The 26,400-nt window shown below is 28.5% G+C and overlaps 1 protein-coding gene across 1 annotated transcript in view; it reads right to left on the reverse strand.

Annotated features, from left to right (window-relative positions):
- Positions 1-1,594: 1,594 nt before the first annotated feature.
- The window catches only part of kat-60L1 (katanin p60 ATPase-containing subunit A-like 1), a 106,220-nt gene continuing 81,414 nt past the window's right edge, over positions 1,595-26,400 (reverse strand). Inside the window, exons 5-11 of the mRNA XM_075371237.1 lie at positions 22,734-22,884; positions 21,511-21,853; positions 17,179-17,358; positions 14,609-14,751; positions 9,587-9,696; positions 6,287-6,413; positions 1,595-2,192 (exon numbers count right to left, since the gene is read on the reverse strand). Of these exons, the coding sequence (XP_075227352.1) occupies positions 1,994-2,192; positions 6,287-6,413; positions 9,587-9,696; positions 14,609-14,751; positions 17,179-17,358; positions 21,511-21,853; positions 22,734-22,884 (1,253 nt within the window). The 3' untranslated portion in view covers positions 1,595-1,993. The remainder of the gene's footprint in view (positions 2,193-6,286; positions 6,414-9,586; positions 9,697-14,608; positions 14,752-17,178; positions 17,359-21,510; positions 21,854-22,733; positions 22,885-26,400) is intronic.

The raw sequence follows: 26,400 nt of genomic DNA on the forward strand, positions 1-26,400 counted from the left end.
AATACAAAGGATTTCCAGAATGTAAATTCCGATGAGCAATTAAAAAAATATTCCTACAAAATATTTTTATTGCTATTTGAAGTACACACCTTACACTACTTTTCTATAGTTTCCAATACTGTTGAGGTGCTTATCATAGTTAAGAACTCTGGTATCTTCTTGTACATTGATACAATCTGTGATGTAAGCTACATAATTGGCTTTTGAGCTGCTGGCCACCAAAGAAGGATTTCAGTTATTAAGTATTACAACAGTTGAAAATCACTTTGTGTGAGATCTGGACTGTATGGGGATGGTCATATTGTTCCAAGCTGAAGATTGTTTGACATGTCTCACTCTGTTCATCAATGTGAATGTTTCTCCCACTCCTCACTGGAACTCTCAAATTTCACAATGAATTTAGCCTGTCTACAATCCTTCTGTTCAAGAAACAGATCAAAAACTAAATTTTATAGGTTGCAGGTGTCTCTATTTTTACTTAGCCATTATAAGAATACACCATGAAGCCTATGTAATACGTGAATGTATGTATAAAAATGTCATAAGTGCTTTGTCAATGACCTGACCAACTCTGCATGTGTGCGCACTACCATGACCAGAAGCTGCAACAGGACTTACTTTTTGGAGAGCTTTACTGACACAGCAGTTAAGGAATAAGATGTCAAACTAATATAATATTTACAGATGCAGCAAATGTGTCTATCAGCCAATTGGAAATTAAAATAACAAATGATTCTCCTGAGCAAAACATTGAGTGAATAATGTTTTGTTCCCATGGGACATTTAATGAGGTGAAAATTCGCTTTCAACTAAAGTTAATAAGTCATATAAGATAAGTCATATAAACATGTTAATCTAGATTTAAAAACTCAGACTTTTGCTTAATCCAGTTTGTTGAAGGGCAGTCATATGAAATTTCTAAAAAACAAATTATTAAGGAAATACTAATAAATGGGTTACAAGTGATTCTTTTAAAAATCCTATACATCAAATTAATCATTTATCAGTCACTATGATATACATTATCAGAGAGCATGTAATATATATTTTTTTAAATTATTAATTTATTACTCTATTATTGTACTATGGACCAACAATTCTTAATTTTGACTGTAGATTGGCATCTAACTAATCTGGACCATGTAACATCTCGTAAAACCAGTTTTCACTGTACCTGAGCAATGGATGAATGTGATACCTCACTGGTAATGTTGTCAAGATGTACAGGCTTAATCTTGTTCCAAAAGGGACCAACAAAACTTGGAATTTCCTAATTTTATAATCTAACTAGGTCAAAATTAAAAAAGTATTGAAAAACAGCTTTTTAGACTTAAAAAAAGAGAGACTAGAAAAATTCACATATTATAAATAAATGTCAGTAAAAATGCTATCCAAGTTAAAATAGAATTCACCTAAATCTGATTTATGTAGATTAGATAAATATTTACTTTCATTCTACTCAGACTGGAACTGATATATCTTAATGACTAGAAAAGTCCAGTTTGATTATATTTTACAATAAAATTAAAGTCATTAAAATAACATTAAAGAAACTTTAACGTTGATAATTAATATCAAAATACAAATAACACTATTACAGTTATAAAATCAATTTATTTCCCTAAGAAGCACATTATCAAATATTAAGATTTGATTTAAGCTCATTAATTACACATATCTGTTTATAAATAAAAAATTATTATTTATCTGTCAGTAAATAAAAAATATTAAATAATACTTTTTTAATAATCATTATTGATGAAGATTTTTTTCACACGTCATCTACTCCACTTTAAAAATTTACATTATCGCAACCTACAATTTCCTTAAACATTTCAAGGAGAAATATTCATTATAATAAACTTCAACATTACAATTAATATTTAATAATGCTAGATATTAATTTATCATTATTATTATCATTTTAGCATTATTACTATTATTAATAATAATTCTGGTATTTTGGCGGCACTAATTAGTGCAATGATTTTCCTCAGCAAGCTCCGAATTCTTCCATCCATGACTGATAACGTGAAACATCATTTGAGCTAACACTTTTTTTACATTTTGCTAATGCCTCTTCAAAATCCTGTGCAGTTACTGGAAGGTCAACATCAGATTTCTTCATTTTTTTAATCTCAGCTGGAGTACAACCACTAATTTTTCTTCTCATGCACATCATCGCTGCATCTCTGAAAATAATAATTATATGTACTACTTCGATTAATCATTCTAGAGTAGCTACCTCCACACATATAATCTTTGAGATGCTGGAAGCACATCTAAAGTAGTGGTATTTAGACTAGATACCACTAATCAGTAAACTGAACTAGTCATCAGTATTGTTTTATAATTCATTTCTGTTATTTTGTGTAATGTTTTAAGAGTTTTTCAACAGTGTAAAATGTTATATGATCTTTCTAAATGTTTTTGTACTTCCATAAAAATATAAACACATCAGCAATCTGATTATAATGAACATTATTAGTTGTTAAATACTTCTGCAATTATAACTATGAGATTATTGTAATTATCATTTCAACAACACTAACACTTTATATGAATCTTCAGTAGTTGATGATTAAATTCTTTCATTTTTATCAGTTTAGAATTTATAAATTATTTGAAATGCGCTTAAAAATAAGCACATTTCAAATGTACCGTAAGCATACTATTTACAAGTTAAATAGTAAAGTTCACATTTAAAGTAATTTAAATGTGAACAATTAATACAAATGGAGAAAAATTATTTTTTTGCAACATCACACTTTTTTTTTACATTTTGAACTACGCGTTCGTTCAATAATTAAAGAGACAAATGACTAAAAAAATTATTATTTATTCAATGACAATGAAATTAACAATACTTTTCAATATAAATACTGGCAAGATTTAGCACTTTCCCATTTTTCTGTGAGCTTTCTTAATCCAGTAGCAAAGAATTGTCCATTTTCGACTGCAGCAATTGTTCATTACTGCCTTTTTGAATTGCACTGTTGCTAAAACTGTACCACATAATAACTGTAAGGTGAATATGGCAACACCTCCCGACCCAACTTTTGAATAACTTCCTGTGGCTTTTGAGTAGTATGAGGGTCAATGTTATCATAAGGAAGAATAAGGACTTTTAAGAGAAAATCCTCCTTATTGTGGGTTTCAATTTATTCACTATTGATTGGACATTGTTTTTTTTTCCAAATACTTACAATAAATTAGGCCTTCATAGTTCCAAAACAAAATTAGTATCACTTTACTGGCTGAAGCATTAAGTTTTGAATTTTTTCTTTGTATACAAACTTGAATGTTTCCATTCCATATTCTGAGATCCAAATTTCATACAAGTTATTATGCGATCTAAAAGATTTTAGGTTAAAAACTGTAAGTTCTGTAAAAATGTAGATCCTGGTCTACTTGTGATTTTGAATCAACTGTCTCAGAACCTTTCTTGAACATGTTTCCTAATTTAGCTTGTAATGTTTACTGTAACGGATAGTGTAAAAATTCACTCTACAAATTTCAGAGGTTCCCAAGTTTTTATACAACTGTCCTTCATTAATGCAATTTTACAAAGTATTATCAAAATCCCACAGGTCTTCTGCTCTGATGAAAATCATTGACACTTGTATTGCCAGATTTAAACTGTTCGATCCACTTACAAAAATTTGCACTGTTAATACACTTTTTACATATTGTTTTAACACAAAGTGAAATTTGAATAGTAAATTTTGATCGGTTTGACATCTTCAAAAAATTATCACATCATGCTATTCTTCCGAACAGATTTCAAGCAGAACCAAAGTAAAATCTGCTTTTTAATACAAACAAAACAAATAAACATATTGTCAAAATACTTCTTTTTATTTCACTCTTTACACTTTATGCTACTTTTCTATAAAGTTAACTTGTTTATTTAAACATTTATCATAATGTTTTACTAAATTGTTTATGCCAACATTTTAGAAATCAGCCGCCTGTGAAGACAACCAATCTTCAACTTTTGTTTTCACTTCTTCATCGGTGTCATACTGCTGACCGCTGAAAATCGCCTTCAGGTAGCGGAACAGGTGGTAATTACTCTGTGCAAGGTCCAGGCTGTACAGTGGGTGCCCCATTTGCTGCCATCCAAAAAGTCCGATTAACTCTAGAGTGAGGTCATGCAGTAACAAAACTCCCAGATGACAGTAAACCACATTGTTTATTCTTAACGCTGAAGCTTCGTTAAGGTCTTACAGTATGCATTACTGTTGTCACTTTGGGCATAAAATCGATTAACAGGACATCATATCTACCTCAAAACACAGTTGACATAGTCTGTTTGACTTTCACTTTGACTAGAGATGTTGGGTGTTGCCATTTCATTAACTGCCGCTTTGATGCTGGAGTGAAGTGAGAAACCAATGTCTTGTCCCCTTTGACACTGTGGTCCAAAGGTTCATCTCCTTCTTCACTGCATCAGGTCAAAAGTGCTAAAGCAAAAGCCATTCTCCTTTTTTTGTGTACTTCAGAAAGCAGCCTGGGAACCCATCACGAGCATAGTTTTTTATACTGCAAGATTTTTGAAACTGTATAGCAATGACCTTGGAAACCTGTGAGAATGTCAGAAATAAAGTGGAAATCATGGTTTTCATGAATTTTTGCATCAACTTCATACACCAAATTGTCTGTGATTACATAAGGTCAACTGAATCGTGGTTCATCATAGACATTGTTCCATCCGTCCTTGAACAGTCTTGCACATTTACGCACTTTTCTATCACTCATTTAATTAGATCTGTAAACTTCACGTAACTGGTGATGCATGTCCACTGCTGAATGCTCCTTGCTATCAAAAATTGAATTACAGGGCTGTATTTCACAATATGCAGGCTGCTCAATTATTTGAATTCAACTTCAAAATATAAACTGTGCACAATGATGCTATGACTGCAAATGGCATCTGCATTTGTGCACAGCATGCTGGGAGCCGGGGCACATGCGCATTTCAACAGTCATGTAAAATTTATAGTTACAGCCAATTGGATCTTGTAATAAAGATTTTTTTCAAACATGCAATACTTTCTGTTAATGTACCAACTTGAATGTCAAACAGTTTCAGTTCATTCTGTTAAATAGTTTTTCTGCTGTTCCCATTTTTCTTTTTAATTATTGACCAACCCTATATAAAGAAGGGTTTAATAATGCCATACACCGGTAATTTTATGAAAAAAATTCTTGCATTTTTTCCAAGTGTAATTCTCAGTTTTTAACAAAATAATTTAGAAATGAACAACCTTTAACTTGGTAAAAGTTATTTTTTTTTTGGGAAGGAGGGAATTATATTACAAATTCAAGTTTTGTCAGATTAACAAGAAAAGGATCTGCATTAAAGCCTATTTTACATACCTTATTTAAAAAAATTGTTTACAGGTCAAATCTTTGTGTTTCTAAAGACTTTCTAATAAAACTTTCAGTATTTTTAAAACAGTTAATATAACTTCTTTTATTAGTAACAATCTGATAACATTCTTGAAACTTAACAAATCATTAATCTTCAAAGTTTTTGTCAAACACTGAATAGATATGAACAGGATGGTTGTTCAACACAAATTGGTTGTTCAACATACAGATAATTGTAGCAATATATTAAATAGTGCAACAAATACTTCATCAATCATACAATTTACAATTAAAAAATCCAGCAGTTCTATATATATGGATCAATGTTATTAATTTTGACAGACTGAATAAAATTTTTCTTTGCAATCATTTCAACTGCTATTTGATATTGCAGTCTGTTCTAACTATTTCTGTATTCTCAAACTACACAAAAATTCATAAAATGTACCATATAATAAATCTATAGTCTATGCAATTTATTCATACTCAGTATGAGGTAAATAGTTATCTCTGTAAGACAGTTAGCGTTAATAAACATTATTTTTCAGTAAATCATGCATCCAAGGTTCTATCATATAGAAAATCAGTTGTACAGATAAATTACAACAATCTCAGCATAAACAATCTATAAGTATCATTATAATGTTGAAATTACACAGTAATAAAAGTCAAGTTTTATGATTTATAAAAAAGAACTAGTTTAAAAAACAATTCAATCAGTTTTTTTACAATAAATAATATAGTTTCCTAAAAATAAAATTGTAAAGGATTTTTTAAATACACATAACCTAATGTACATACATCAGCAAGATACCAACCGCTGCTTAAAGCTACATTAACATATAAAGAGAAAAATACTAAAATTATACTAATAATAAAATTATTATTAAAATAATAAAATTATACTAACCGGCAAACATTAGTTATATCTGATCCAGTATAACCATCAAGTTTCTCAGCAATTGTATTAGAATCTAATGTTGGATCCATTGTAATACCCTCCATACAAAGCTTCATTAGAGCTGATCTTGTTTCAGCTAAAATAAATTTGAAAACTATGAATTTTTGTTTAAATGATTTTTAAGTTGAGACAGGAAATGTTTCTACTAACAAAAATGTAAAAGAAACAATTATTTTAAGAATAGAATAAAACAAATAGAAGACTAAACAACCATTTGTAAAAAGTAAAAAAAAATGTAAAAGTAGTTGATATTTCAATTATTAAACAATCATTATCAATACTTACAAAAATTATGTAACTATAATTAAAAGTCTTACATATTTGTAATAAACAAATGTAATTATTTAGTTTTATAATATATTTTGTAGATATAAAAAAAAAATTCAGTTACTGTTAGTATCATTGTACATCATGCATATAAAAATTGTTGCACATTTTATGTGTGCATTAAAGTTCCCCACCAGCAGTATAGGTAAGGGAAGCTAAACAATTAATCGTGTTATGTGTTCCTCCTTCCAATTAAAATTCTTCTTATTTGGAAAGTTTCATTTTGGCAGAAATGTTTTTCTTGCAGGCATATACAAATTAGGTCTACATCATGGACCAAGTGTTTGTTGGAGCCGATGGATGTTTCACAAACATCCACTAATGTTCCATTGAATTATCGACTAGCTAATTTTTTAGATTAACTAATCTATTGGTTTGCTCTTCAGCCATCCTTTCTTCCTTTTTCTATGATTTAATTTCTAAAGTTCATTCTGTATTCCGTTGGTAAGTGAATGTATATCCAGTCTTTCTGATGTACTACTTAACTGAAACATTATAGTTTAATTTGTATACTGGGTTGCTATTAGGCAATGTGTATTCTGTTACCTTTGCTGCATGATCTTGTTTGTTGTTCAGAAAGTAACAGATTAACTTTCTTTCTTGAAAATACTGGCAATTTTATATGAATGTTATTTGATTTGAAGTTTTATGTGTTTTCTGACACTGAGTGTATTTTAAATTTTTTAGTATATATTTTATACTTGATGAATCACTTTGCATATAAATATGGGTGGATAACTATTTTTTTTGGAGCAGGTGTTATATGTTATTTTACATTCATCGATTTATTTTTCAATAAGAAAAGATGTGTGTTAGGTGGTGGTGACATATATGTGTAACATGTGTTAGGAGTGTTTTGATACGTCAGCCACTTGTATATTTTTCTATGTATTTTAAAAGCATGGTTGAGATAAATATTGAGATGAGATCAAGAAACTTAAGTAATTTTTTGTGGTCATATTCTGTATATTCTACTATTTATATCTACAAATGCTCCAATTTATATCTCACTCATTGTATATTTAACCACAGAAATCCAAAGATACACGTTTAGTTTCAGATTTTTATTTTTTGAATATATATAATTTTATTCTAATTACTGTTTACCATATCTCATTCTTTTTAATGAATAAAATAGTAATGAAAAAATATTATTTCATTGATTGTAATTCAACTTTCTAAATGCTACATATGTTGCTAACTCAAAACAGAGAAAATTATCATTTTATAAAACACAACTTTCAACATATCAAAGGATCTTTTTAATTATTTTAGATAACAATAAATAACATAATAACTGGTACTGAGCAGACCTAAGATGATACAATACTGAGTGAATCTCAGAATAGAGCTAAGTAAGATACAGAACTCAAAGCACCAGTAAAATAATAAAAAAATTTAATAAACTGGTTCCCTTAGATATCCAAATTCAACAACACTAGTTGTACAATGCTTTTAAATGGGTATTGCATCCTAGTGTTAAGCATGTAATTATATATCATGTAAGAATGAAACATTTAAGAGAATTGAAACAAAGGATCAACAATATCAATAGCACTAACTATTAATACGATTAATAATAAAACTATATCATAAGCACTAACTATTAATATGATTGCTGTAACGTACAGCAATCATATTAATAGTTAGTGCTACTGATATTGTTGATCCTTTATTTCAATTCTCTTAAATAAATGTATCTTTCTTACATAATAATACATGATATATATAGATCATGTAATTATAAAATAAATTATAAATATAAAAAACAAATTACAAGGTAAAAAATAAATTTATTTAAATCCATATTAATCATTTAAAATATAGACATTAAATAATATTTAGATTAAACATAAAATACTACAAAAAATAATATGTATGTGCAAGTTGAATGGATGCAGAAAAAGTATGGTTAAAAATTTATTAATTCATTATTTAAAAATTAATCCATATGTAATATATTGTTTCCGTATTTAAAGAAATTGCAATTTAATTTTCTAAATAACAATCTATAAAACCAATATTTATGGGCACCAAATGATGATCTGACAGCCCATTTTTATATTGTAAAAACTTGTTTTGACTTTTCGAAGGAGCTCCAAGAGATGACACATTATACTTTAGGTGGTAATATATAATAAATATTTAGCAATGGTGACAAACTTAGCGTTTTTATTTAGGTATTAAAAAGTAAAACAGTATGATTTGATTTTGTTGTTAAGGACATCAATTTTATTACTATTCAAGAGACTTGTCATATAAGAAAACACTCAGAAATCTTTACTTTAATGGCAACAGAAATACTGTCATTATCATTAATCGGATTCCATCCATGTGATCAGCAATATTACAACTACAAGAAGTATAATGAAACATTTTGACATTTTGTAGAATTTTTATTTCCTTTTAAATAATTATCTTCAGATATAGATACAGTTCTATCATAGGTTAAGAAGGTTAAAATGAATGACACAAGATCTGGGGTAGATCATTAATAAATAACAATAAAAGCAATAGACTGAGAACACTTCCCTGAGGCACTCAGGGTGTTTTAATCTTGAAATGAGAGCCTAAATTCATAAATGTGTATTCTTGTCAAAAGATGAAATTTCAATTACTTGTTTATAATTAGTAAAGTATAATTTTAACCAATTATAAACAATTTCACTAATGCAATAGCTAAGATTTTTCATCATAAAAAATGTGAAATAAATTGAATAATTTATTGAAATTGCAAAAAATAAACTGGTAAAATGGAATCTTTTTGTTATCAAAAGAATTTAAAATATTTTCCAAAAACTGAGAGATGGCTGAATCATTAGACAGTCTTTTTTAAAACCTTGCTAAAAATTTAATATATTAATGCTTTCAAGAATATCTTCATATATATGGAAAAAATAAATAAGTAAACAATTTTATTACCATTAGGCAGAGGTATGTAAACTCTTTTCTCGAATCGTCTTCGAAATGCTTCATCAATATCCCATGGATGATTTGTCGCCGCTAAAACCATAATTGTCTTTTCTTCACTCCTATAAACATATTTTCACAATATAATCTAATTAATGATATTAAAAAATAAAAATTTTCTCTCTTTATATAAAAGTTAAAGTTAAAATTCTCTTAATTTTAACTTTTTCCTCTCTTCCTGTTTTTCCAGGATCTTTAGTTAAAATATCAATACTGGGATAAAATATGGCTTGCATAATTTAGCACCATTTTATTACTGAATTTTTAGTATTTGTAATGATTTCCTATTTTCTCTGTACATTGTCCCAGCTTACAGAAATTATTATTCCTATATTAAAATACCATATGTAAAACATGAAACTTTTGCCAGGAATTGATCCTGGTTACAGAAATATTTAAGAAGTCAGTCCAATTAAGAAATTTAAACTGGTGCTACCTAAAAAAGCTGTTCCTATTTTTATAAAATCTAAATTTATTATTCAAATAAATCACCATAAAAAAAGTGCAGCAGATCCTTGATTAATTTATCTCCTGTAATAGCCACTTACTGTAACTTACCTTCTTGGATTCATTATTTGTGTTATTAACCTACCGATTTTCTGATAAAACTGATCCAGGTAATAATTAATAGAAAAACAAAACAAGATGAAATAAGGTTGTATAAAATAATAGATCTCTAATACAACTCACTTTCTAATAACAGTAGAACCTCTAAAACGTCACTTACTAAAATGACCAACTAATAAACAATCCCATTAATTGAGTTAAAACAAGTGATTGTCAAGTTACACAAAGAAAAGAGATGTTAATTATGCCTATTTCTTTCCTTTTGGTTATATGTATCAATTTATTTAACCAGTATGTAATATACATAATGGTTAACATAATCAAAAATAATTTATCCAATATAACATGTTTTTATTATTATTACTATTTCTCTTCCATTACCCAAGATTTGATACTTTCTTCCATTGGAAGAAAGTATCATGGATAAATTGATTCCAAAATTGCTTTAACAAATTTCACTGTATTTTGTACCTTCAAGTAAAATTCTTTTTAAAATTAATGATTCAGGGATTTAAGATTTTTAAATCAATTTTCTCATGTTGATCTGCTATGAACTTAGTTGCAATACTTATTACATTTTAAAAGATCTCTACTGCCATGTTTTTGGGTTGCATTAATAACGTGCAGTTATTAATTAAATTTTTTAAAATTATTTATTAACATTTATCTAATTAATTATCTACATAATTGCACTAATATAATACATCTTCATACATGTATAGTGTTTTTTAGTGACATAAAAGAGAATCAATACTCAAACAACTTTAGAAAGTCTCACGTAGTAAATCAAATGAATTTTACTGGATGATTATCTACAAAATATGTCACAACAAAAGGTTTTTTCCATTTTATAAGATGAATCTGAAAAAAGAACATTAAAATAATGAATATTTCAGCCATTGAATACTACCTCAACAAATTATCAAAGAGATAAACAAAGGTTATTTGGCTCATTTGGAATTCATTGTTGATAAAACAGATCTCGAATAGAAATACTTATTACTGTGGCGAACATAGCAATTATTAGAGATACCTCACTTGGTTGTTATAGACTCTGTAGCCATGTTTTTTACACAACATAAAACAATAAAATATCTGCAATTTAAACAACCTGAAGGAGGTCTTGAAGGACTCAACTTCAACAGTAGGGTCAACTTGGCAAGAGTTCAAAGGTACTGTAAGGAATCAAGTTTGCAAAGTATTGTAAACCATTGCTTACAACTGCTCAATTAACTCCACTCTCCAAGAACCAATTATGTTCTCATAGCAGGAGGTCTATTATACTTGAAAATACAATACCTGCAACACCACAGAGAAAGGAACTAGATAACTAGTATAAGATTAATTTACATGATTTGAGTCAACCTTGTTACTACCTCTGTTTATCTTCTGAGAATTAAAATATTTTTATTATAAAATAAAAAAAATGTTATATGACAATTTCTAAATACAAAGAAAAGCTTTTCCTAGTAGTTTTCTAGTTCCTTTCTCCATAGTATTGCAGATGTATCTTCAAGAACAATCGTCATTTAAAAATTTAATAACAATTTTTTATTTTATAATAAACATGTTTCAATTCTCAGAAAACAAACAGTACTGGTAGTAAACAAGGATGACTCAAGTTGTATAAATTAATCTTATAGCATAAGATTAAAGACACCCTCCAGTGGATGTTACTGAACTGTTCACCATTCTCTTTTGGATGCTTCTATATGACACCAAAAATTTGGTTGGACAAGCATGTTTTTTTTTCTTTTAGAAGGCCTGAGACTATTCTTGGTTATTCTCTTTAGTGTTTAGATAAAATGAATTTTTTTCATAATGCATGTTTAAGCTGATTAATGAAAAATGATTGATTGGTAATACTCTTAGCTATCACCTTTTAAACAAAGCAACCATAGGAAAGTTAGATGGGTTATGCCTGAAGCTTAGATTGAAATTAATCACTGGGTGGGATTTTTTGAGAAATATTGCATTTTATTTTTTTGGTAGATTGTTCTTATTAATATCAAACCCTTTTCCCTGTTTTTGATTCCTTCTTCCTTGATTTAGATCATATGGGTCTGGATCAGATAACGGTACAACACAAACTTGTCTGATGAGGTACAACCTGCCTGTGAACTAGTTTGGATGGCTTACGTTTCCTATTTAGTGGCTAACAATAAGACTGAATATAATAATGCTGGACTTCTTTAATTATGGAAAGAAGCAAAACTTGCATGGCACGGAATAGGTTCAAATTTCAATTTACCAAGAGCCTCAGCAAATGCAGGCGATGTGTGTGGCCAAGCATTATCGTGTTAAAGAATTATCAGCTTCATTGAATGTCTAATACGATACACATCTCCTACACTGATTTTTTATTTCTATCTATCACATAGAATTTATAGTCAACCTTACTTCCAGGTAATCAATCTGTTATGTACACTTGTTTGGATTCCAGAAACACGGTCAAGAGCATTTTTTTTGGAGAGGGTTTTGTTTTGAATTTTTTTTATTATGCGAACAATAATGCTAGTATTCCATCCTCCACCATTTTTTTTTCTAAGTCATTATAATGGAATATTGAAAAGAGTCCCCTCCTTTGTCATGATAACATTTCAGAGGCTGTTCACAAAATTCCTTTTGTTAAAATAATTAAAAATAATTAATAAGTAATATATCCACCTTACCAGCAAATAAGAGTAAAGTCCTCGAGATCTTTTGGTTTTTTCAAACCTTCATCAGGAGTTAAAAATGTATAATTAAGTTAGAAGTTAAAATACATATACAAGCATCACTGTTTGCATGTAAACAGTATACTGAAGAGAATATAAAGCTACTCTAGTGGATTGAAACGTAATCAAAAGGAAAACCATGTTATCAGAAATGTTATTTTAGTTGATATGACTATTATTAATTTATGTTTGTATTTAGTACTTGTTTAAATAATTTATCTTCTTTAAAAAATTTCTGTGCTAAAGGTGAACATTCAACGAGAAATCAATGCAACTGACAACGTTTTGCGTCACACGACTCTCATTATGAACAGTCGAGCACTAAAGTGCATCGATGCCCAGAGTGGTCAATTTGAACATCTTTTAAATTACGTTTTATGTTTTTCTTATTTAATTTATCTTTATCATTCATAAAATTTCATTCCAACATAACCTACCGATTCTGCAGTGAATACGTTATAGGTTCAATTTTATGTAGCTCACTCTGTATTTCAATTCTATTATAAAGAGTCATAGATTATTCATTAACTAGATCCTCATTATCATAAATAAAATGCTATATCTTTACCACAGCTGTCGTTATTTTCAAACAGATATCAGTACAAAACATGTTAGAAGAACATTTTCAATGTCTTATTAAATTTTGACTTTCCTTTTTGTACATTTCTCACCATAAATTTTAATTCAATTCAAAAAAATAATTAGGAATAACTGTACATTATTAAGAAAAGTTAACTGTTATTTAAAAATGTTTAACATTATTTAAATGTTAAGATGTTTAAAAGCATTAATAAAAGTTTTAATTTTTAAAAACATTATTTTTATGATTAGATTTTCTAGACCAAGGATAGTGGGCTTCAATAGTACTAAAAAATATTTTAAAAGTTTTCTTAAAAGCCACTGTACCAGCAAATAAGAGTAAAGTCCTCGAGATTTTTTTCAAACCATCATCAATTTTATAACATTTCTTTAAAGAACTTCCAACAATTCAGTTTAATTTTATTCTTAACTGTAACCAGATTTATTAATTTATTAAAAGAGCTTCAAATTTACTTTAATAATTAAAAAATAAATAAATATTTTTGAAAAATGAATTACAAAACAATTCTGAAAGTAATGATATATTTTTTGGTATGCAAAGAATATATAAATATTTGGTCTGCAACTGTAACCATTACTATAGAACTTTACTTAGCCTAAAAAGGAAATCTGGTATTTTGCTTAGAAAAAGAAATGGTAATTACTATTTTTAGCTTTCAATTTACCACATACCTAGTGTTACCTACACAGCTGAAAATGAGTTTTAGGTGCCTATTTATGAAATTCAGGCACCAAACTCCGGAACTGTGGAGTTGATGTATCACAGTACATCGACAAATGTTTCTAAGTAAGTAAAAATACAACCTTACCCCTGCAAAGGGAATCCAATTTTACAAGCTCTACTGAATATTTAAAGACATCATACAAAAATGAATATTTGGACTCCTTGAATATATCAAACATTTGAACAACAAATCTAATTTTTATAAAACTTGCTAGAAGAGGTATTATATTTTGGCTTTAGTTATTTCTTAAATATTGTAAAAGATTTAACCTAAATTACAGAAAAAAAGACTAACATTTTGGAGACCTGAATTAAGTAAAATATATAGTGAAGATGGTTAAAAAAAATATATATTAAATAATTTACCCCAATGAATTAAGTCCATCCATTTGTATCAAAAGTTCAGCTTTAAACCTTCGGGAAGCTTCATGTTCAGAATCAGATCCTCTTTGGGAACACAGTGAGTCAACCTCATCAATAAAAATTGTACTTGGTGCATAGAATCGTGCCTGAAAAATAAAAAAATAAACATGATTTTAATAATACTATTAATGAATTTAGTGTGTAACAACTTTTATCAACACAATTTCTTTGAAATCATCTTATTGAATCTGAGCAATTTTGTTTTTACCAAATGCAGATATTCAGCAGCTGAAATATACACTAAGAGACTATTTGCATTTCCATTTTACAAAAACAATTGGACTGAAACATTTTTTTATATTTAAGAAAAATTTTCATTCAAACTGTGAACAGAAACCCACAAAACTATAATTTTAACTATTACAATAACCATACTGCAATATGTAACAAACAATTTGACTTGTGATATAAACTTACACATCTTAACACCATGTGATTCAAAAAGGACTTCACAACTTTAAAAGCTTCTGAAGTCGATTTTATTCTAGACTCTAGCCAGCAAGTCAAGCACTACGTCTTCAGCTGTGGCATTAATTCGAAGTCTTAGCTCAACAACATCAGCAGGCAAAGGTAGTACATAAACCTGATCTTTAATGAAACCCCACAAAAAAAAAATCTAGCAGGGTCATATCTGAGGAGCGAGGTGGCCATGCAACTGGACCTTCATGACCAATCCACAGACCTGGGAATCAAGTGTCAAGAAAATCTTGAACTTCTACGCAGTAGTGAGTGTTGTCCCCATCTTGGTGATAGTAATGGTGTGAATCTTGATTATCATTGTTTAACTACGGAATTAGAAAATTTTGAAGCCAAACAATACGATTTACAATTGCCTACTGGAAGAACAGTATTTGCTTGCTTTGGGCACAAAAAAATTGACCTTCGGGCTATCACAAACGTGCTGCAAAGTTTCATGAAAGTTTTTGCTACCCCGTATTCGACAGTTATGGGTGTTTACCAAGCTACTGTTGTGAAACATTGACATCACTAAAAATTGCATTGTCTAAAAATGTATCATTGTCTGCAATTCTACCCATCATTCCCACACAAAACTGCAGCTGAGCAAGTTTGTCATCACCTGTAATGTATTGAACCATAGTTAGTTTGTATGGCCTCAAGTGGTTATAAAATATGCACCAAACAGTTTGTGGAATGCCACTCTCACATGATGCACATCAAGTTGATTTCTTCGGACTAAGTGCAAAGCTTTCTCTAAGTTGCTCCACTCCAGCTTCAGGGATGCAAGGGGGGGCCTGGTGATTTTTTATATTTAACAGTACAAGACAGGTTTGTTTTACCAAATGTCTGTCTCAATGAAGGTTTGGTGCCTAGAGTACAAGGAAATGTTTTTTCTATGTTCATTTGTTAAAGACTGTCTTTTTTGTTGATGTTAGTAAACATTACTGTTTTTCTTTTTTGGGTGTAAGAATCCAAATATAGGTTGTAAGTACAAAATTTTTAATACCATAAAATATTATCTATTTAGAGTAACATTTTTTCTATTTATTATTTTCTAACTGATAATAAACATAAACTGCAATTTATTATTTTCTAACTGAGTGAATTTTTATAGTTTTTTTTTCAAGTTTTTGCATGACTTAATTTATTAAATATTTTTTCTCTGTGTCTGAAGCAAAGAAGAGTGTTTTAGAGAAATTTGAGAGAGGCAAATAGTATTTGGTTTCTTTGTATATCAATTTTTTTGGGATTCAAGGAATTGTTTTTTGAGGGATACCTTCACATTGTAAGTATTTGTTGGTTTGCATTATTCACCATTTTTATATATCATTTTGTTTTTTGGTATTCAGAACAGACAATTCTTTTTTGGGCTTCTTTTCAAATAAAAAACTTTTTTTTGGGAGGGGTGATAAGGAGATTCACTGACATTTTTACAATGAAATTTTTTTTTGGTGGTTGTGATTACTTTTATATTAATGAGCTAAGGTTACTTTTTGTTTACAATATTGTCAACTTTGTCTATTTTATTCCCTGAACCAAAATAATAAAAAATCATTGAATCATTCGAACTACTTTCAAAGTCAGAATATTTGCAAGAGTTAGACTTTGATAAGATATCCAAATTGGTTCTGTAGCATAAATATTTCCTATTTTAAAGGAAAACTAATGTTTACTACTAACTACCTAATATAATAATAACTACACTAATATATTCTATTTCTACTTAAACAATATAAAAAATAGTAGTTGCATAATTTCAGTAAAAACTGATTTTCTATACAGCATAAATGACTCTAACTTCAACCAGAATTCAAACATGTGTTTAATTTTTGATCAAAATTTTAAGAATTAACCAGAACATAAAAAAAATTAAATCATGTCAAATGAAATACAGATCAATCCTGTAACTACAATAACAGTATGTTCTGTTTGAAATCTTTAATGTAATTAAATATGACAGTCCATGGCACGCATAGTTTTCATAAATCTGCATAAAAACAAGAAGAATTATTTTATGTAAATAAATATATTTGTAATTAAATATATCAATGTACCATTTCAAACAAGAGCCTGACTAGTTTTTCTGATTCACCACGATATTTAGAAGTTAAAGTTGATGAAGAGACATTGAAGAAAGTTGTACCGCATTCTGTAGCTACAGCTTTGGCCAACATAGTTTTACCTGTTCCTGGTGGCCCAACCATAAGAATTCCTTTCCATGGTCTTCTGATACCCTATATTATAAAATAAAATATGAGTAACAGAACTTATATTACCACAACTACATCTATCTATATACTTGTAATTATATGGTAAATAAGAACTATATAAGCAGTTAAATACTTAGATTAACCATAGGCAAAGTGTGATATGGTAATATGCAGCCTAGACACATGAAATAAAACAATTAATCCTGCTATACGAGAGTAAAATGATAAAATCCTGTTTAAGAAAAAATGTGTGCATGCATGCACACTAACATCCTGAAGTAATAATATCTGTTTAAAAGGATGTAACTAATTCATTTTTTTAAAATGAATTTCAATTTGTAAAATTAATTTTTTTTATAAAGAAAACAAGCTTTCAGGTGATATAAAATTCATGTTTTGTTTCTTCTGGTGATTCTATGAGAAACATAAAAAGCATTATAACACTTTAAGAAATTTTAATATTTTATTACTTTAACTATCTGACTACTTTGGTGTATATTGTTATAAAATAAAAATGAAACTTCAAGTAAATGAAATCTGGCACTATAACGTTTTCTTAATACTTTAAGAAATTTAACTTTACTTTAATTATATCTTTTTCAACCACTCTTGTGCCATATAACAGGAACTTGATATAAATAATATTACATGAGAATATATACACAGATTCATAATACCCAGGATGAAATCATAGATTATCAGGATCATATACCACAGAACAATCAAAAAAGTCTGTGTGTAATTTCAACTTGCCCAAATGATCAGCACTCAAACTTGGGAACTCGTTGCAAAGGAATTTTTCAGTGTTTCAACTTGTTTTTTGCAGTGGAATGTGAACTGTCATGGCTTATTCACCAATTCCAGCAGCTGTTACTTACTATTACCTAGAATAAAGCCAGAAACTTATTAAAATAATTTTTATCAATAAAAATGGGTCAGATTTCATTCATCTTTACAATCACTAAAGAATGTCAAATGTAATTCAATTCACTTGTTCCTTCAGGGAAATGCTTTCTTAACTGTCAAGTATTTGTAAAATATCATTTGGGTTAAAATTTGTCTTCATTAAAAACTCAATATGCATTGCATAATAACACCAGGACTGGTTGCTTGCACATAATTTTTATGTACTTATTCTTTCTTTGATAACTGCAGGCATATGCCCAATTACATTATCCTAATGACTTTTTGTTTTAATTAATGTAGTTGTTTTAATCAAGTTAATAGCATATGAAAAATACCTAGCCTATCTGGGATTCATGACCAAAACCTTTGAGATGAAAGGCAGAAATCATACAGCTACGCCACAGAAGTTATGTTAGTGACTAACACAATGATGGCAAGAGGAGGATAACATATCTTCCCTCTACTTTCAGCAGTACAAAACAAAGGTTTTTGATTCATATTTTACTTGACCTATAATCTATTACAGTAACTACGTTAATCATCAAAAAAGTTATAATGCCTTATACGTTGTGAAACATGTTACATCAAAACATTTCTCTGTTTTTCAACTAAACTGAATTTTACCTAACTATGTAATACAGAATTGCTAATTTAACTATTTAAACAAAAAAAATAAATAAATTTGAAATATTTATCAACTCATCGGGTAAAATTTTATAATTGTGCTGTGGTGGCGGTTTTTTAAACTTTTAAGAACCATGGTCTGCAGTTGCCATTATCTATACGAGTATTAAAGAGGAAGAGGGGGTTTTTTGTTTGTTTGTTTGTTTGGGATAAACAAAAAACTTCTCAATCAATTGCAACCAAATTTTTATCCATGTTTCTTGGCATACCTGAGAAGATTTTTAGATATATTTTTCATCCCCAAAAAAAAAAAAAATATATATATATATATGTTACAGTCAAATGCCGATTTACAGTCATTCCTAGGTTTGACTAGTCAAACCTGCAGATTGACTAAGCTGAAATCAGACATTCTCTTTTGGCCTTTGGCTAAAATGCTTTTAGGCAATCCTAGGAGCGACCAAATTGATCAGTCAAAGTTGAAAACTCATCAGACAATCAGCTTTGTCATTAAATACTTAACTGACAATGTGTTTTTTGTCTTAATTTCACATATTTTATTGTTGAATCAATAATGTTTTTTTCATAGATCTGCTGGTATAAAATGAAAAGAATAAATGTAAAAATCAGCCTTTGATTGTAACAAATACAACTAAATTCTGCCTTTAAAATTCCTAATAAAATATAATCGACCGATTAAAGCCTCCCATGTGATGGGCTTATTGTGTATCTGTCTAACAATAATGGGGACTGTGTGTGGGGCTAGAGCAGTGAGGTATGCAAGCACCTCGTAGGAGGCTAGACCAATCATCATCAATCAACCGGTAACAAACAGGGTGCCCCTGGGATGCTGTTTTGGGAGGTGCAATGTGGTACACTCTTATAATATCTCTGGAAACAATCCTCATTTTCAAAATTCAAACAGGGTATTTGTTATTAGGTTGAAGGCTAACTTTTGCATGAATCAGACAGATACACCTCGCTCTAACAGATGATAGTTATTTGGAAACGTATATATATGTAAAATATATATACGTATATATATGTCTGTCTATTTGTTATTGCATCACACGAGAGCCAACCGACTGATTACTTTCAAATTTGTAAGATACATTCGTGTTATCCCAGGGAAGATTTTAAGCCATTGACTAAGGCTCTAACTCCCTTAAAGGTTAAGATACTAAAAATATAACTTCATTATTATATTTCTGCCGTCAAGGGAAAGAAATAAGTAAACAGCAAAGTAAAATAAGTAACGCAAGTAAAAAAAATTCCACCCTCCCCAACATTATTTAACTTTGTTATCTGTGTTGAAATGTCAGTATTGTATGGTTTACATAAATTCTAAAGCTACAAAATAGGTAAACTTTATCAATACATAAAAAAATTTTAGAATAAAGATTCTTTTAGAACTATTTACTTTTCATATATTTATCCAGTTTTAGCATACTGTTCAGCTATGTAGACCTAGACTTTCATCTCACATTTAATCAATTGCAAAGCCCTTCATCTTTTTCTCAGATATTTACCATATAGATTAGGAATGCCTATGAATTATTCTAATCATAATTACTGAATTTACTGCAAATCTAATAAAAATTCTTATTTTAAGTTTGGCAATGGATAGAGTGACTTAACTAATATAATAATTAATAATGTTTTTGAATCATCTGAATTACACTTTTTTATTTACATGTTCCAAGAAGAAATCTAAGATATGATAATTACTATTTTTATGTTCAAATCAAGTCACACTGGAGGTGGCCTATTTCATGTTTATCTAATTAATCAATTAATAATGCAGACTGTTTTGATTTTTGTAATTCATCAAAACATACAAAAACTCTATTATGTATAACATAATTAGTTCTATATAATAAGTACTATCTTATAGCATCTCTATTATTATAAATTGTATAATTTTTTATGTTTATAGGACATAATATCCCATTTGTTTGAAATAAATCTATGGGAATGGTTTATTAGATTAGTATCAGTTATTTAAATTTTATTCTAAATTTAGCACCTTCAATTTGAAAGATGCCATTTTTGAGAAACCCAAGAGTTAGGAAATTCAATACTAGAAGATCAAATTCAAAGTACTACAATGAATACAAATTTGAAATGAGATCAAGCTATATAAAAAAAAAGGAAAAAATCAAACTATTCAGAAAATGTATAAATCCTGAGACAAAAAACATATTGTATGAATGGATTTATCTTTCTGATATACCATGGTGGCAATATCAGACTTTGGGGAGAATAAAAAAGAAATGGTGTGAAGCTGAAACAGTCATGATGCTTAATCCACAAATTGTTAAAGAAGAATAACAATTAATTGCACCAACAATGAATTTTTTAAAAATTAACATCTTGTAATATTGTTAAATAAATAAAAATGATTTTCTTCTGCAATTTCAAAACCATTTAAAAAGTACGGAAATATGTACAATAGAAAAATGATCATGTATAAATATACATCATTACATTGTATCTTTTTGGAAACGACATGATGTGTAGCAAACCCAAAGCTTTTTTGGTTAAACTATGCATATCTGTCAAAATAGGAATATATGGCCAAAACCCAACCACACAGTTGGCCAAAAAAAATTAATTAAAAATTAGCAGATTTAAAATATAATTTACCTTAAAATAATCAGGCATTAACATGGGTAGAACCATGGCTTCTTGTAATATTGTTTTAGCCTCATGAAGACCAGCAACTTTATTCCAAGATATATTTGGATTTCTTTGTAATATATCCTTTTCTAGAATTTCAACAAGATGAGGTTCATACCCGATCGGATTAAATAATCTTTCTTCAACTTTTTCTTTTTGTTCGCTTTCTTCCACATTTGATTCTCCTTCAGCTTCGCTCTCAGGATTTGGAACTAATTTTTTAATTGCAGGTCGCAAACTCACTTTACGATCTCTTCTAGCTGTATCAACTGATCTACTTTTACGAACACCATTAACTTGAATACTTGGTCTGTACAAAGATAAAAAATCAATACAAAAATTAAAAACAAAAGATAATAACAGAAATTAATTTTAGTAATCATAAATATATAAAATCTTAAGGATGCTCTAAAATTGCTTATTTTGTTAATATGATATCAGAAAGACTGCATTTTATTTAGAGTTTTTATAAAACCAAAATTTAATGTAGTTTAAAAAAAAGAGGCAAAAATGTTTAAATGATTTAAAGAAGGGTACAAATTATGTTTTCAGAGCATGTGATAATATTTTGTAAAACTTATTAACGAATGGTAAATCTGACTTCTATACCAAAAGTGACTGAATAGCCAAATACAATTCTATTTAAATGCAACATCAATTAAACAAGCTTTCTATAGATCTGGCAGTAATTAAAAATCCGTTAAAATATTATGGAGAATACATTATGGAGTACATTAAGTACATTTCCAGGACTCAAAAATCATATTTATATATTATTTAACTACCAACATTTTTTAATGAGAAGTAGGTAGATATCCAAGAGGTATCTTTAATAGCAAATGTAAAATGTACAATCTTATTTTTTTAAATACTGATAATGTTAAGTAGTTTTGGAGTTTTATTAGCCACAAAGAAACTTTATTAACATTATCTAAAACAAACGATGGTACAAAATAATTTATTAATGATAAAGGAGCACATATAAATCATAAATAAGTATAAAGAATTGATACCAAATATATTATAGGAACACATATAAATCATATATAAGTATGAAGAATTGATACCAAATATGTTATAAGGATTGCTTTATAGGGGAAGTAAAATAAAATTTGATAAGGAAAATAAAATTTGATGAATAGTTATTTAAAGTTTAAAGGGCTTCATTTATATAAAATGTATAAGATTACCTGGAACGTGATATAGCAGGCAATGTGGGTTGAATTTCAGGGTCTCGTCTTCGTAAAGAAGCCACCCATCTGTCATTGGTTGTATCTGGGGCTCCATTGTTGGGTTTCTTCTGCTCTTCAAAAATATGAGTCTTTGGTACCTGAGTGTTTTCTTGATAAAAGAAAAAATGTACATGCGCATTATAAATTTACTAACAAACCAGGTTAAGGAAGAAAATATCTGACCTCATTACATTTATTTAAAATAATGGAGAAAATAAAAAAATTATGACAATAAGAAATAAATTAAGAAAATAAATAAAATGTTAGCTTTCATTCAGTTTGTTAAAAGTGTACTTAATCCAGACGAATCTTTTTAATGCTGTTTAACATAAGGGATGTAATATGGAAATTAAAATTAATATAATACAGAAAACAAAATTTTCCATTTAGTTTTGCTTTTACTATCATTGGTTCCATAAGCTCACAAGGATTCTATAATTTCTATGAGTAAATAATTATAAATAGTTGTAATTCTCCTTATTATTTCTAATTACGTAAGTTAAAATAAGAACAAAATTAAAATGATATTGTCTCATTTTTATTTATTATTTGGTTAGGCAAGATAGCGTATAGCGTAACTGTGAAGAATTATCCAAACAACTAATAATTAAAACAATTAGAAACTAATTTATTAAAAGATAACATAAAAATATCACATTTAAAACTGTTCGCAAAATTATAATATAATAGATTAAAAATAATAAAAAAAACTGAACTGGAAATAAGTAATGAAAATTTTTAGCAAATGGAAAAAGCCAAATATGACCATATTTTGAACTCTTCTGATATCTCATTGGCAGAGACTGGTTCAACAAGGAGGTTAGCAATTTAGAAATTGCCTACAATAAATAACTCTAGAAGAGCTGCAAATTTTTTTTTTACATAGTTAAACCTATAAAAAAGTGTCACTGAATAAATAATAGTTTCAACATGTTAAGAAATGTAGATATGTAGGTATACATTGAGTGCTATAGTAGTAATAGTTGTAGGCAATTTGAGAATCAAAATCACTCCAAAAACAACATGCACATTTTACAAGCGAAAAATTAGGAGTGAGGTGATTTTATGTTGCCTCAAGATATCTTTACTGTGATCACCACAGAAAATAGCTGTAAACATCATTACACTCAAGAATCATTGTTTCTAACTAATAGCCATTATTATACTTATGGTAAACATATGTCACACAACCATAAGAAACAATGAGCCAGATAGGGTAAAAAAAAAAACAAAAAACAAATTAATGAATATCTCTGCTGCAATTAAAGGATACATCCTGGTTGAATTGAGAAGGTTTACAAGAAAACTTACAAATCTAATATAGTAAATAGGTATCTAAACCACAGATATCCTATTACTAAATGGAATAAACATGAAATCATCATGAAAATTGCAAAAACAAAAACAGAATACATGATCATAAAATCTCATGGAATGTTTCAACAAAATTAAAAATTTTTAATGTGCAACCAGCCAGAGATATTTTAAAAAAAGAAAAAAAGAATAATGGTCAAAGCATTTAACAATTATTTCTTTAATTCAGTGTAATATAAATAGAATATAAGCTAAATTAAATAATACAATTTATTTTTATGAGGTGAAATGTCTCAAATCAAATGAAATGTTAAATATGAACAAATAATAATGTAACCTATTAATATAATCTATTGCTAGGAAACCAATCTATTGAAATAAATTTAAAAGAATTAATAAAAACCATACACAAGACAACAAAATAAATACAATAACATAGAAAAAAAAGAAACTTTAATTAGAATATTTCAGTAGTTATAAAGGAAATGGGAACAAATAAGGTAAATATCTATCAATGTATGTTCACCTAAATAAATGTATATATATCTATGAAAAGAAAAATATAATTATGTATTTATGATTGAGAATTTATAAATTGATATAAAACAATAATACCATATCTTAACACACTAAAACCTAATAAAATGTATACGATTACTTCATTTATAAAATATTGGAACAGACTCTATTAAAATTTGAATACATTTCTGGACCACATTCTAAGCATGTCTTCTTAACTAAAAAGCTGCCATCAATAACATCAACAGTTTAGTTTTAGCTGGCCTCCATGCCGCAAGTGGTAGCATCTCTGCCTTTCACCTGGAGGTCCTGGGTTTGAATCCCGGTCAGGCATGGCATTTTTCATACGCTGCAAATTTCCATTCATGATAAATGATCATAGCAGTCAATGTCCGCACATCAAGGTAAATGATACATTCTTTTCAGTGTGTAATTGAATTAATTAATTATTTTATATAATCTTAATCAGCAACAGCTGTTGACAACATTATATAGAAAAATTGTTTAAAAAACAAAACAATTTACCTAGTTGGCCAATTGCTAAAAAAAAATTTCTTCAAAGCTTAGGTTAATAAAAATTATTAAAAACAAATAGAAGAAAAGTAATGAAAAATTGAGAAAGAGAAAGGAAAAATACATTAAAGGTAAACATTTCGTAGTAGATGAAAAATTTACTTATCAATGATAATTATGATAGCGTTTACTGCATTTACACAATTTTAATATTTTATGGCATCTGAACTTAAAAAATTAACACAATTTATAAAAAATTCTCTACTTTCAAGCAAATTTAAATTACACTATTAAGCATTTTTCTGTCTGTAGGCTCTAAAATAATACTACCCACAATTCAATCCCTACAATCCCTATCCAGTGCTCATTTTTGGTCTGCCAAAAAAAAAGCTGAAAACACAGTTGTAGGACTTTCCAGTCACATGACTATAGCCATGTTCTAGGAAGTCCTGCAACTGCGGATTGTTTAAACACACAACTTTATTTAAAATATTTATTACTTCATTTAAATATATTTTTAGTTTATTTATTCAATGTTTCTAACTAAAGGACGTGTGCATATCGTATTTAATACCTGCGGGTGTGGCGACGATCGGCAATAATTAAACTAATGTAACTTCATAACATATATAAAACAAATTTTGTTTGTACGGTTGGCAGACTTGTATAGGTGTAAGGCTTAACACACCAGGTACTGAGTAAACTGCGCGATTGAGTTCAAGACCCAGCTCAGACCAAATTACTTTTTTACACTTTAAATACTAATTTATTTATTTAAATTTATTGCTCATTTGTGACATCAAAACAAAGCAGTAGTTTATAGCATTTTATGGGGTGGGGGAGTGATTTTGCAAAAAAAATTTTTTGGGTTCCTTAGGTGTCAAAATGTCAAAGATCCAATGAAAACCGCATATGGTCAAATTGAACCGATTACAATATTTTCCCTTCTGCAGCTATAGTTCTGCTATTGCACAATCTAGACAAGAAAGAAAAAATATGTTGCCTAAGTAACAAACTTGTTTAATGTTGTGACAGAGAGGGCTAGAGTTACTTTTTTATTTTGACAGAAAGCAACTTTGATATATATCTTTTCTTTTTATATATATACCTGGTGCTTTAAATTCATCACAGCAATAAGAAAGTGTGGGAAAATAATGAAAAATAACAAATTAATTCAATCCACAACTAGATTATGTAAAAAGTAGAGGAAATCATTAATTGAACTAACAAGAAAAAAGCTTATACATATTCCACAAAATAAACAAATAAAAAAAATGTA

Source organism: Lycorma delicatula, chromosome 7, assembly GCF_047948215.1.
Source record: "Lycorma delicatula isolate Av1 chromosome 7, ASM4794821v1, whole genome shotgun sequence".
Classification (NCBI taxonomy): Eukaryota; Metazoa; Arthropoda; class Insecta; order Hemiptera; family Fulgoridae; genus Lycorma; species Lycorma delicatula.